The sequence below is a fragment of the Chrysemys picta genome, chromosome 1 (assembly GCF_011386835.1).
Source record: "Chrysemys picta bellii isolate R12L10 chromosome 1, ASM1138683v2, whole genome shotgun sequence".
NCBI classification, from domain to species: Eukaryota; Metazoa; Chordata; order Testudines; family Emydidae; genus Chrysemys; species Chrysemys picta.
In genome coordinates this window covers 102,200,551-102,215,090 of record NC_088791.1, presented here as the reverse complement: position 1 = coordinate 102,215,090, position 14,540 = coordinate 102,200,551, and the positions used below count along the sequence as shown (strand labels likewise).

The 14,540-nt window shown below is 41.9% G+C and overlaps 1 protein-coding gene across 2 annotated transcripts in view; it reads left to right on the top strand.

Moving 5' to 3' along the window:
* DRAM1 (DNA damage regulated autophagy modulator 1) overlaps positions 1-13,917 on the top strand; it is a 29,218-nt gene extending 15,301 nt beyond the window's left edge. Inside the window, exons 4-7 of one of the 2 annotated variants that reach the window (XR_006174760.2) lie at positions 2,922-3,099; positions 8,441-8,514; positions 11,055-11,147; positions 12,375-13,917. Coding sequence is in view for 1 of the 2 variants with exons in the window: in XM_005303689.4 (XP_005303746.2) it covers positions 2,922-3,099; positions 8,441-8,499; positions 11,055-11,147; positions 12,375-12,419 (375 nt within the window). In the remaining variant the exon portion in view is untranslated. The remainder of the gene's footprint in view (positions 1-2,921; positions 3,100-8,440; positions 8,515-11,054; positions 11,148-12,374) is intronic. The other variant, XM_005303689.4, reaches the window with a different exon arrangement.
* The last annotated feature ends 623 nt before the right edge of the window (positions 13,918-14,540 follow it).

The following is a 14,540-nucleotide window of genomic DNA, read 5'->3' as shown; positions in this document are numbered from 1 at the left end:
GAATACAGTTTTGCAAGTAGTAAACATTGGATGTTTCAGGCTAAAAGGTCTCCAGTGCAGTGTCCAGCTCTGTTAATAATACCTTCAGGCAATATTTTGTAACGAAAGGTTTACACACTGTAGAAATTAAATCATATAAATCATGCTTTGCATCTTAAAAATAATCCCTGCGATTATTGATTTGTTCTATCGGTAGCAAACAAATCCCTGTTGCACTGGTTGGACCATCTGGTGGTGATGCATAATAAAAACATCTTCCCCCAGAAACCAAAACCAACTCCAACCAGGAAAAGATGAAGCAGGAATGAAAAATAGTTTAGTAGAATCAGGAAAACAACTTTGACATAAAACTCAGAGAGGGAGCCCAGTCACATCACTAATTTTGATTTTCATTTGATCATGCCTGTTTTACCTACTCATCTCTTAATGAGGGCTGTCAAACGATTAAAAAAATCACGAGATTAAAAAAATTAGTCATGATTAATTGCAGTTTCACTTGCACTGTTAAACAATAATGGAATACCAATTTAAATATATTATAAATATTTTTGGATGTTTTCCTACATTTTCAAATACTGATTTCAGTTACAACACAGAATACAAAGTGCACAGTGCTCACTTTATATTAGTTTTTATTACAAATATTTGCACTGTGAAAAAGATAACCAAAAAAATAGTATTTTTTCAATTCACCTCTGAGCTTGTGAAAACATTTCAATTTCACACATGCTGTGAATTTTATAATTTGCTTTTATCTACCCAAATCTTGTGAGCTCTGTTGTTAATTTTTAATCAGCAAAATTAGTTGTACGGAAAGTTTTTTTGTCATTTTGGTACTGGGGAAGGCAAGATGGAGAGTATAATTGTAATGGTATTGCTCCTGAATGCTCAGCAAAACAGCTGGAAAGTGTGGGCGGAAGATAGCTAGCAATGTTTCCTAAAAGCAAAAGAACTTCTGTGAAGGTGAACAGAGGTGAATCAGGTGTTTATTCTCTATTTTTAATCATACAGTATTTTAAAATACAGAAGTGAAATACAGTTGGTGGGATGGTGTTAAGGAGCAACTGACCATTAAAGGAGAAACTCCTCAGAGCATGAGTTAGGTAAAGCAAAAATCTTATATCTATGGGTCTGATTGTGCCTCTTAGCCATTGCCCCTGGACAAAGGAGGTTCCCCCATATCTTTGGCCACTAGGCTTAGTCCCCTAGCTATTAGGTATCTGGTAAATTTTCTGAGCCCTTTTTTGGCATGTATGGAGGCTAGGGTGAGAGGCAGAGACGGTCCAAGAAATAAGTTAGAAAAGAAGAGAACAGTGGTGCTGGTAGCAACACGTGTAGTTAAGCTTGTCTAACACTTTCAATTATGAGACCCTGTTTTCATATATAGATAGCATGGGGGGGGGGGAAGGAAAATAGAGAGGAGGAGCCATTTAGATAGCACAGTAATGGACATAGTATAAAAATCTGAACAGAATAAAACACAACAAGGGGGGTGGAGAAGGAGTGAAGCAAAAGAGAAGCGGGCGGCAGGGGGGAGCAGATGTTGAAGACAACAACAGGGTAAAATTACACCATCATAGGAAAGAAAAAGGGGAGAAAGGTGGCTTCATGCCAGGAAGGGAAAGAAGATATAACAAAAGCAAGGAAGACGTGTTCTATTAATGCTGCTTTGCACTGCTCTGGTGGCAGAAACCAGCTTAAAAACTGGTTTAACTAGCTCTGAGAGGATTTCTCTGGCACAGAGGTGATATAGATCTGGCATAGTTTAACATATGTAGTTTATACATTTAGAGAATCCAAGAAGTTCTTTTGACTGTCCATATACTTTATTTTACTGTAGGTTTCACTTCCAGATATATTTCAGAGTGAGAGAATCTTCAATAAGCTGGATATCACAACATAAATAAAGATGGCTGATGACATGGAAAGGGGAAGGAGCTCAGGGGGTTGACAGAGGGATATGGAGATTTTCACATCAAAGTCACTGGTTTGGACTGCTGCACACCACCCTCCCCCCAGCTTTTATATTGCACACTCTCGGACTGACCATCTGATAGTGGGGGATTTGAAGTGACCTGGCAGTTCTAGTCTCTTACCAGCAGTGAGGGAAAACACCACCAAAACATTTCATTGGCAGTTGCAGCAGAAAAGCCAAGGACTGGCTAGGTATAGAGAATATGAACTTATCACTCCTGAAACCAGTCCCGCAAATATAAAATGAAGGCATGTTGGCAAATAGCATAGGCAATCTTGCATCATCTGTGTGGTACCTCTTTTGTGGGACAAGCACTCAGTTTGCCAGTGGTGTCAAGCTGGTGGCATCTTTCACAATCACTAAATTGTACAGGGGGTATTTAGGATTTAGCTGGAACTGGTGGAGATGGTAGTGTTGTCTGAGTCCTTTTCTCTGGCCTGGTTCAGGTCAGACATCTCTCAGGATGATGAAGGCCCAATGTCCCAGGAACTGGTGGGGCGGGAGCCAAGATGGTGAAGCTCACCTCAGTACCCAAATTTCCCTCCCCAAAGTCTCTTTAAGGACCCAAAAAGGGAGTGATGGGTGGAATAGCTAGTCTCCTCATTTTTTCTCTACCAATTAGGCCTAATTTCCAACACACCAGTTTTGGTTAATTGATTTCTGGTCCTCTATTCCTCTTGTTTACTAGTTAACATTTTAACACAGTCCTTGAGTTATATCAGTCAACCTTTTTGTTCATACAAATTCAGTCTGTCTCGCTTTTGCTCCTTTTCCCTTCAACAACTGTTGTTATTGGTTATTGACACATTCCTTAACCTTTCCCTCACCTCCCACAGCTGAGCTCACAATTAGGACAGATCTGTAGGCCCAATTTTTACAATTGGTTTCTAGGCACTACTGTAACACAAATAATAACAGATAATCACTCTGCTGATTCTCTTTCCAGGAGTTATCTGTTCCCAGCGTCCATGATGGAGGAGCTCTTGTGGCTTTTGGCTCTGGTGTTGTTTACATTGCACTTCAGTCTGTCATCTCTTTCAAGTCATGTCCACAATGGAACAGTCACTGTACATGTTATATCAGGATGGCCATCTCTATAGTGTCATGCATAGCTGTCATTCCCAGTATCCTTTTTGTGTATCACATTGTTGTATCTTTACACACGAATGTTCTTCCTCTGACATTAAACCACTTATAAAGTAGGATAAATACCAGGCTACTGCATATATTGCAGATGGAGCACCATGTTTAGCAAGTTGGCATTGTAAGAAGCACGAATGGCCGTTACCAGATCTTTCTAGAAGCTACACCTCAGTTGTCAGTAGTGTATTTAAGTCTTATGCCCTTGTTTCCTACTATTTTTTTTTTTTTTGGTTGGGGAGTGGGGAAGAAAGCAAAGGGGATTCTATTTTAAGAGACAGCTAGTGAATGTAAATACAACACACAGTCCAGCACTCATGTACGAGAGTTAACCCTATAATAACCAGCTACCAACACACTACATACAGGTCAGACTACCCTGTAAGTAATAAAGAGGGCAGGTGGGAGCCTACCCACATTTGGCCCTCTGACTGAAGAGACAAGCAGCCATCCCTCAGGGCTTTGGATCTGGCCCATGGGATTGCCACCCCTGTGGCACCACGGGCCCCGCGCCACTCCCAGAAGTGGCCGGCATCACGTCCCTGCGGCCCCTGGTGGGGAGGTCGGGGTGGGCAGAGGGCTCCATGTGCTGCCCATGCCTCCAGGCACCGCCCCCCACAGCTCCCATTGGCCAGGAACGGGGAACCGCGGCCAATGGGGGCTTCAGGGGAGGTACCCACAGGCAAGGGCAGTACGCGGACCCCTCTGCCCCCGCCCCTCGGGGCTGCAGGGACGTGGGGCTGGGCATGGTGCGGGGCCAGGGCAGCCAGGACAGGCAGGCACTGGTGCACACTGCTGCCACCCCGGAGCCGCTCCAGGTAAGCGGCGCCGGGCCGGAGCCCGAACACCTCCTGCACCCCAACTCCCTGCCGCAATCCTGCACCCCAACCCCCTGCCCTGAGCCCACTGCTGCACCTTGCACCCCTTCCTGCACCCCAACTCCCTTCCCTGAGTCCCCTCATACACCCGGCACCCCTCCTCTGCCCCAACCCTTTGCCCTGAGCCCCTTCCCACACCCCGCACTCCCTCCCACACCCCAACCCCCTGCCCCAGCCCTGCATGCAATTTTCCCACCCAGATGTGGTCCTGGGGCCAAAAAAGTTTGCCCACCCCTGTTCTAGCCTGTATTGTCTCCTCCTGTATAAAAGATCTAGCCATCTTCGGAGTGTTAGCTAGAGGAACTAAATACAGTAACTCCTCACTTAACGTTGTAGTTATGTTCCTGAAAAATGCGACTTTAAGTGAAACAATGTTAAGCAAATCCAATTTCCCCATAAAAATTAATGTAAATAGGGGGGGTTAGGTTCCAGGGCAGCTTCCCCTACTCTGCAAGCACCGGGGGTGGGGGGGCTCAACCCTCAGCCCACCCACTCCACCCCTTCCTCCAAGCCCCCACCCTTGACCCTGCCTCTTTTCCCCCCCACCTCCTCCCCCTTTACTTCACACGCTGCATCCTCGCTCCTCCCCCCTCCCTCCAAAATGCCGCAAGCCAGCTGATTGCCGCCGGCAGGAGGCAAGGGAGGGACGGGGGAGGCGCGCCGAGTCCTCACTCCTCCTGAGTCCCTCCTACCCGGGGCAATCAGCTGGCTTGAGGCGTTTAGGAGGCGGGAGGGGGGGGAGCAAGGACTTGGCGCAGGCTCCCTCTCCCTCCCCCCACCTCCTGCCCGGGGCAATCAGCTGGCTTGCGGAGTTCGGGAGGCAGGGGAGGGAAGGGGAGTCTGGGCGCCAAGTCCTCGGTCCTCACCCCTCCCTCCTGTCTCCAAAATGCCGCAAGCCAGCTGATTGCCGCAGGCGGGGGGCGGAGAGGGAAGGCGCTGATCCGCAAGGTCTACCGGCGGGCAGGAGGCTGCCAGCTGTGAAGAAAGCAGGCAGCCAAACAACATAAGAGTGGAGCATTGCACAACTTTAAATGAGTATGTTCCCTAATTGATCAGCAACGTAACAACGAAACAATGTTAAGCGGGACGACTTTAAGTGAGGAGTTACTGTACTGAAATGCATAAGTTCCCATTACGTAGGCACTTTCTGCCTCAATTTCCTCTCATTGAGTTCCCAAAAATAATCCACACAGTCTTTCTGCCCACTAACTCCCCTGCTTGGAGTCTGCATTTATTAACAAAACAATCCTCAACTTGAAGTCCCAACATAAAAGACTCCCAGCTCTTTTTAGCTAGAGTCCTTCCACAGACCTCTGCCTTCCTTGTCCAACTCTCTGACTCCAAGAAGTCAGCAGGCAACCTCCCTCTGCTACTGTCCTGCCCCTCCCTTGCTTTCTCAGGGTCTTACTCCCAGGCTGCTTCCCTGGAGTTGTCAGCTTCTGCTTAGACCTTTCTTCAGAACCAGCCACAGTAACCTAACTTACTCCCTCCGGTTCCCTTTCTCCAAACAATTCTCTGCCCTTTATGAGGCCCACATGTGGGCAGGTGACAGCCTGAAACAATCAGTCCTGCCCCCTCTGGCTAGGATATAATTAATTAGCATACAGGGGTGTGATTGAACAGGATTGGCTAGCCTCAGGCCTCCTGGCCCTTAAAGGGGCAGACCACCTTGCCATCAGAGTATGTGCAATAATTTACTCCTGGAGGAATTTTGTGCCAAAAAATTAAAAATTCTGTGCACAATACTTTAAAATTCTGCAAATTTTATTTGTCAAAATAACACTAATCACACCAGTTTCAATTAGTTTGGTAATGTATTTCAAAATACCAGTCAGCAAGTATGTCTGTAACAGTACAGACACACACAAAAAATTCCCCCAGGAGTAGAGAGTTAAAGAACCCCCTATGACAACCCAGTTCCTGTTTCTCTTCCCCCTCCCTCTCCCAAAGCCTAGCTGGGGGAACTAGACACCCACAGCCCCTCCACCCCAGAGCCCAGCTGCGGAAGCCCCCCCAGCCCAGATATCCCCCAGAGCCCAGCCATGCCACCCCCTTGCCCAGATACTCAGACCCCTCCCCACCAAAGCCCAGCCATGGGTCTGCCCCAGCCCACACACCCATCCTCCTACCCTCCCCCCGGCCCTCAGAGCCCAGAGAAACAGCCTGATGCTGGGTCACAGGCTTGTGTGGAGTTTCCTGCACACCACTGTCTCCTTCCCTCAAGGCATGTGGGGAACTGAAGCTGCTGGGAACCATCTAGCTCCCTCCCCCACCCCCTGGCAGTGTCTTCTATGTGCTAACTGGGCTCTGCTGGGTCCAGCGGCCCCCAGTAGCAGCCAACAGCATTGCAGCCAATTTCTATGGGGGAAAGGAAATTCTGTGCGCACAACATTAATTTCTGTAAAATTCTGCTTTGTACAGTGGCGCAGAATTCCCCCAGGAGTAGCAATAGCAGGCAGCAATTGAAGTTATACAAATGTTTCAGAAGGCAGACTATGACCTAAGGTGCTCACATTCACAGCTTCTCCAGCTCACAGTGGTGAAAATTGTTAGCATAACACGGGACTATGCTGGTTGTTGTCAAGTATACTTCTTAAATTTGCAGCTTCTCTCACTCATGGTGGTGAATGTTCAAAATGCAACTCATGACTGACCCACATCACTATGCTGGATAATACCAAGTATATTTATGTACTTGTCTGCTCGCTTCAACCTGTTTCTTTCAATTGTTTTATATTTTAAATATTTGTAATAGCTTTGTGTTTGTGAAGAGGTCAGAAATACTAGTTTGTAAATCTGGTAAGAAATCCTGCTCTGGGAAAACTGAAGTTTATTTTATTATGCTGCCTGGCCATGTCACGTGGAAACTAAAAACAGACCAAAGATGACAAATAATATTCACTTATTTCATAATCTGTATAATTGCTGACTGTCTTGTGATTCTGCTGGGCTTGTGACAGCTGCAGTATTAGTGAGAAAAGGAACTCTGCTGTGAAGTTCCTGTAGAAAAAATAATGTTTTTCTTGAATATAAAATGTATATTTTATACAGATAAAACAAATTAAATTTTACATAAAGAAAAGTTATGATCACTTGTGCGCCAACTGCTCTATTGGTGCATTCAACCTAATTGACAGGACAGTGTTCTTGTATAAACTTACTACGAGCTGCTAAATATGAGTCACAGCAACCACGCCTCTTGAAGAGAAATCACCTCTGTTGATCATTGTTTTAATCCTTCTGGTTCAGATGAGTAAACTGTAGTGAACAGGACTACTACTTATTGACAGGTTTCAGAGTGGTAGCCGTGTTAGTCTGTATCAGCAAAAACAACGAGGAGTCTTTGTGGCATCTTAGAGACTAACAAATTTATTTGGGCATAAGTTTTCGTGGGCTAAAACCCACTTCATCAGATGCATGGAGTGAAAAATACAGTAAGCAGTATATATATTACAGGACAAAAAAAGATGGGAGTTGCTTTACCAAGTGGGGGGGGGGGTTTAGTGCTAACGAGGCCAATTCAATTAAGGTGGATATATAATATATACTGCTTACTGTATTTTTCACTCCATGCATCTGATGAAGTGGGTTTTAGCCCACGAAAGCTTATACCCAAATAAATTTGTTAGTCTCTAAGGTGCCAAAAGGACTCCTCATTGTTTTTATAACTCATTGAGTTGATCTGTCAGTTGGTTTTATTAACTAAGCATATAATAAATCCAGTGACAGATGAACCAGAGTGAAACCATTAAACATCAGGCTAGAAAATGTTTGGGGGGATTTTTTTTTCATTTCAGTGCTATCTCCATCCTCATCATCTGACTAGGTTCCCTCCTGCCACAGATAGCCCTAGAAACCAAAAGTTGATCAAAGCTTGGTCATGAGGATCCTACTCTACCCCTTCATTTTGGCACCCACAATTTCCCCTTTATACTGAACTAGATGGCCTCGGTGGTCATTCTCTGGCTGGGAGACTTGGTGAACTACCTTCTTAGAGGCTAACCAGAGTGTCACTCCACAGATAGGGGAGCACCAAAGCCCACTGAAGTCAATGAGAATCATTCTATTGACTTCAGTGGGCTTTGGATTGGACCGTAAATGACAAGCAGTGTTCACACAAATGATTACACATCTTAGCCACACAGCCAGGGTCTACTTTTGGTTTCTTCTCCTGTCCATAAGAATGCCTCATCTCACCGTCCCTCCTTTACAAAGACCCCTAATCTTATTTATTCAGAGTGTCTTTTGTGTTGATCACTGTAAGACCCTTTGTGGAAATATACTATGTTTGCTTGGCTTTTTAATATTCTGATTTAATACTGCAGTGTAACTTGTTGTTTGGTGTCTTCAGTCTTAGAGAATGACTGAAGATGCATTATAAATAGAAATATTTACATTATTATTCATTAAGCAATTTTGATGATTTCCTTTACATTATTTTCCCCAGTGATTGCATGTGCATCATTAATTTCCATAACAAAAGTTGAATGGATTCCAGGTGAAAAGGTAAACCCTTAATAGGTAACCAATTTAATCCTGCAGCCTATTATCTTGGGTACGCGATGCTATGTACTTTTAGGCACATGTAAGGACAAGAGCACAAGGAATTTAAATAGTGTATGACCATAAACAAGCTGTCAAACCTCTGGCATTTCCCTATTTTAGGGAAAAAACAGTTAACAGCTGGGCTTCTTAAAATCAGTGACGGGGAAACCTCAAAAGGGTTGGACTTTCATTTTAAGTAAGCGCCCAAAGTTCCAGACAATCTGATTATGCAAAATTGAGTGAGAAATCTTGTGATAAAACCTCTCTAGAAGTGACTTGTTTCATTATTCAGTGGTTCCTTATGCAACCACATCCTCAAAAAATGAAATTAATAAAATAATCAGTCTGATCGCCAACCCTCAAGGATATCTTGGTTTGAATTATGGTTGATGGTTTAGCTCTGGTCTTTATTTTACTGTACTTTTTCAGCATTCCTAATTAAAGCCTTGCCCCTGATTAAGCATTTAGGATCAGATCCAGAGCCTTTTGCAATCAATAGCAGTCTTTCCATTAACTGAAATGGATCAGGATCTTAGAGCACTTGTGGTGATGACTGGGAAGGATCTCAAAGTTGGATTTGTGGACAAGCTATACCACAGGAGGGAGCACTTTCTCCACAAATGAAGTAAAAGAATGCAGTGCCTGCATTTTGTTACTAAAGTTTATAAGGGTAAGCTGGGCAATATGCTTAGACAAAACAGTGGAAAAGCAGCCGAGAAGATGAATCTTCACAAGTTAGATATTTTTAATAATGTCTAGCTCCTGTGTTTGTGTTATGGGATGGGGTCCTTTTATTGAAACATTTGGCATATTTAAGAAAAAAACCCTTTCATTCTATTTGTGCCCCATTGCAAGAGAGCTTCTAGCACAGCTCTTTTACCAAACACTCTGGGTGCAGGCACAGTACATGTGATATGGATGGCCATCTCTAAAATGTCATGCATTTGCTTGAGGCCTAGCTCTATTGACTTCTGTGGCTTTGAATGAATGCCTTGAATTTGGGCCATTGTCTCCCTCATATTTAACATTTAATAGGAATGATTATGGCCAAGGTGAATTTATTTTTATATCCTTCTACTGAGGATTTTTCCCCTACAGTTTATTCACTTTATTATGCAATACATATTATTTAATGGTAGAGTATGCAAAGCCTCTAGCAGGGGTGGCCAAACGTACTGACTTTCCGAGCCGTATATGATAATCTTCAGAAGTTTGAGAGCCAGGCATGCGTGGCTTGGCTCGGGGCATCAGCCCTGCAGGATGCGCCTGCTGGGGCTCGGGGCTTCAGCCCAGCGGGGCATGTCTGCCAGGGCTTGAGGCTTCAGTCCCGCTCCTGCGGAAGCCCCGAGCTCAGCAGGCGTCTCCTGCGACGCTGAAGCCCAAAGACCCACCCTCCCTGCAGGGCAGAAGCCCTGAGTTCCTCCTGCCCCAGTCTGGTAGATGGAGAATGCGGAGGGGGGAGGGCAAAAGGGGGGGCTCTGAGAGCTGCACTTTAACTGTAAAAGCGCTGCATGCAGCTCGCAAGCCATGGTTTAGCCATCCCTGGGCTATATATTTAATACTCTGTGAAAGCTTAAACCTGTATTAGCTTTCAGGAAACAAAGCACTGGGCAGATCTTCTGAGTCTCAGTCTGGATCAGATATTTGCTGAAATATAGGTGTTTGGGAATGGGAAGGGAAAAGAGAATTTTTTTTTTTTGCTAATTTTTAAATTTTGGTTTTTAAATAAATAGAGAGATATTGATCTAACTGGAAATGGAGTGACTTTATTATATAAAGTTCACGTCTCTTCATCAAGGTGCAATAACTTAAAATGTTCTGGAAACCTATAATTTATTGCACAATTTATAAACTTAATACTGTCAAGGAAATGTGTTTATTTTTATTGGTTGTTTGTTACATATGAAGTCACTAGTTTTGTTATGCTTTTCACTATTTCATAATGGTATAAGTTATGTATATATGCAATATATAGAATATTGGATACGTTTCCACTCTTACAGTACTTTTTAAGGAGCTAATCCTGCAAATTTCTGAGAACCCTCAACTCCTGCTGAAGTCAACTGGTGTCGTGGGCTCTCAGCACCTTACAAGAAGCATTCAACACCCTAGTCCAAGTAATAAACATCCTAGAATAAAAACATTTGAGCATTGAATGCAGGAGTTTGTTTTTGCTGCAGATGACATCCTCAGAGTTTTCAAATAGAACTAGTTATATGCCACAAATAGACAAATAAGAGTAGAAGGGACGTTTTACTCAAGCAGCTGTTATTCATACATTCCACATTTTTCCAAGATGGACATCACGCTAAACGTTTTTCTCTACCCAAACCTAAAGGAAAGGGCAATTCCAAAAATGTAAGCAAGACCAGCCATTTACAGATTTGATATTTCCCTACATGTACATTAATGAGAATTTCTATTTTTGTTTGATTTGCCATTTCTGTCTACCATTCCATGTTAATTTTGTTTTAGTGTTTTATATGGAAGTATGTTTTGTTTCTCATTTCCATCAGGATTATACTTATCATTTTGTGAGTGCAATCTGCGAATGGACAGTGGCCTTTGGTTTTATCTTCTTCTTCTTAACCTTCATTAGAGATTTTCAGGTTGGTATTTATGAGCCTAAGCAGTAGTTAAAAAGGACTATCAATTATATAGTGATAGGTACTATAGAAATTAATCATTTTTAACCAGAGCTAGAAAGGTCAAAGATATTCACATACAGATTTTATAACAACACACAGAGCTTATTTCTGGGCTTCCACCAGGAACATTTTTACTTTAATTATTTAATCATTCAAAATCCAGTGTCAGATCCTGAGCCCACTTAGGTAAATTGATAACTTTACTCATGTGCCTATGTGTTTGCAGGATCAGATCCTGTAAATAGTAAGGTACAAGTGTATAACATGGCACCAAAATAAGTGAAGTAACTCACTTTGACTTGGGTTTTGTCTATTTTTTAAAAACATTTTGTTTTTAAGAGGGATTTTATGTAAAAATTCACTTCATTTCAATCAGACCCCCCAACCCCTTTTTATTTTTTAAAGTTGTGCACTTTGATTTATACTGTCCAATAATTTGTGGAAGGATGTACTTGTCATTCATTTTTCCTTTTTAAGATAAAATACTTTTAAAAATATTGAAGTGAAAGCCTTCTAATGGGGATAGATTGCACCCTGATAGAACTGAACTGATTGTTTAGTATTGAGCCTCTTGCATACTTATTGCCATACTACCAACTGTGGTATCTGTTCTCTGAAAATAGCATATGTGCATAATGCATTCCTGGACACAGCACCCTACTTGCTCTCTCTGCCACCAGCAGGACTCTCATATCATGGCCAGACAATGCAATAGTCAAATAAACATAGGGCTGGGTAGAGCAGCTTCAAATTACACACAACTCAAAATGTTACGGTATTAAAGATTTAACCAAACATATACGCACACCGTTTTATTAAAATAAACAGAAAATGCAAATATCTTATCCTAATTTACATCCTACAATAGAATATGAACAAAATATGAAAACTGTCAGATTTAGGCACTCAGAGAAAGGGTAAGTCTTACAGCACTGCACACAGTTCACACACTGCAGTTTCAGACTCCAATCTCTGACACTTTTTAACCAACACAGACAGAAAACCAACCTATATATTACAATAGACTCTAAAAAAAATTTTTTCCCTTCCAAAATTCCAAACGCTCTCATCATGTTCTACCTTTTGCTAAAACATCCCAACGCAGTCGCTGTGGTCCCTAGTATTGCACAGCACAACACTATGTAATTAATTTATATTTAAAGTGATCTTATTTTATTTTTCCTATAGGGAGTTACCTTAAGGATATTAACAGAAATGCATGAAGACTTCTGATAATAGAGAAATTATATTTTTATCAATGAACATTGTAGGATTTTTTTTATTAAAGAAAATGTTGCAGTGAAACGAGGGATTTCAATGCTGATATGACATGAAGCCACTGCATCAACTCTGCAATCTGCATGATCCTATCCAAGGACACCTTTTTAATACTAACATTTCTAAATGCACTTTTCTCCTGAATGGGCTCTCTTTAGTCTGCATCCTTGCAATATTTTGTAATTTTTAATACTGTTTGATCATTTTAAAAAAGGTACCAAAAGGTGACCTGTAAAAGCACTTTCAAAGTCTGTCAAAGTGTACAACAGAGGCTCCTCAACTTTTCACTTTAGAGCACATGCTGTTTTTTCTATTAATAGTAGTCTGATTAATGGAAGTAGTCTTAAACTGAAAAGGAAAATACGGTTTTCATATTATTTGCAGAGTGTCAAGAAAGTGAACAAAATTAAATCAGTTTAACTTTAATTAGCATGTTAGATTGTGCTTTTCTCCCACATTTTGAATATTTTTTTGTCCAGGTCTATGCCCTGTTAAGTTGCAAGACACAGGGTAGGAGGAAGAGAGGTTGTGAGCAGACACGGGTAACTTTGTTCCAAGGCCTACAGTTTTGTGGTTTACTGGATTTCAGCACTTATACTGTCAAGCTAATGGGTACATTATAAATATCCTATATGGAAGTCTAGACGTTAGTATTGCTTGAAAAGTGTTTTCTGCTCATCAGTTTCTGGGGTTTTGTGAGAACATGCCCATTTCTTCTTCCCTGTAGAAAGCTAAAAGCTCATTTTAATGGTGGCTACTGGGTAGCTTAAACTGAAGAATGTAATGGGAAGGCACGGGATAATAAAATACTACTTTTCAGAAACAGTCAGAGGGAAATTGGATGGTCTGACATCTTAATGCTGTTTGACTAACATGGGCAAGGTCTTCCAGCATATCTTTCTAACCAATGACAGCAGAAGGAGAGCCTACCCTAGAGTCATCAAAAAGAGAACTGAAAAGGGAGGAGAGGAGCCACTTGTAGTTATATAAAGGAACTGACTATCATTACTGGAAGGCATCTAAGATTGGGATAGGCTGTGGCATATGCTGCTAAAATTTTTTTACTATAAATCTTTTTATACCTTGTTTTTTAAAGAAACTATTACTACATTTGAAGAGTCTGGGATGGAAGTTTGTTATAATAATTGAAGAGTCTGCCGTATTTCAACTAACCAGGACTTAGCACTTGCTAGTATCTGGAGGCAGAAATATTCTTCATGGACTATAGAGAAAAGACAAAATTTAATTGGCTCCATACCACTGAGCTATCAGGCTAGTTCAGCAAAAATTGTACTTTCCATGGCATATCACAATCATTTGCAGAAATACTGGTGATTGTCATTAGGGGTTAATTTTATATTAAATATCATGTACACTATCAGTAAAGAGTGATGTCTAAGACTTGCCAGCTGCTAATGCATCCTTTGATATGTATATTAAACTTAAAGCCAAATTCAGTTGAGTCTTCATTTCTTTTATTAATAACTCGGAAAAAAAACCCTACAAAGTTTCCTTTTAAGATTCCCCACAGCCAAAATAGTGTGACTTTTTTTCTGCTTGACAGCACTGGCGGCTTTGCTATCTGTAGTGTTCTGTTTGCCTTGAATTTGAAAGTGTAACCATGACGCCTCCTGTTGAAAACCTAGTCCAGACAATAAATGCAAGAGATATGCCTGGTTGATTAGAGAATGTGTGTCCTCTGGGGAAAGAAGACACAATGTTATATAGCATTTATTTTGATACCTCACAAGGCCGTAGGACTCACAATAACTTCAAGGAAAGGGGAACTTTAAAAAAAGGAACAACAGGATTTAGAAACCTGGGAAAAGTTAGGAAATTTGAATTCATAGACTCAGTATGAAGCACAATGAAGAATATTTCATTAGCGTGACAGAAGTTACGTTAGCCACGTGAGATGCTTACTCTGTATTTTCAGTCATAGAATCTTGGCACCAAACACACGCCGAGCCAGGATACAGAACCATAAAGAGGAAACACCACTTGCATGATTAAATGGCAATGCACACAAGTTTATTCTGGCCAAATAACAGAAATCCAGCACAAATAATAAATTCA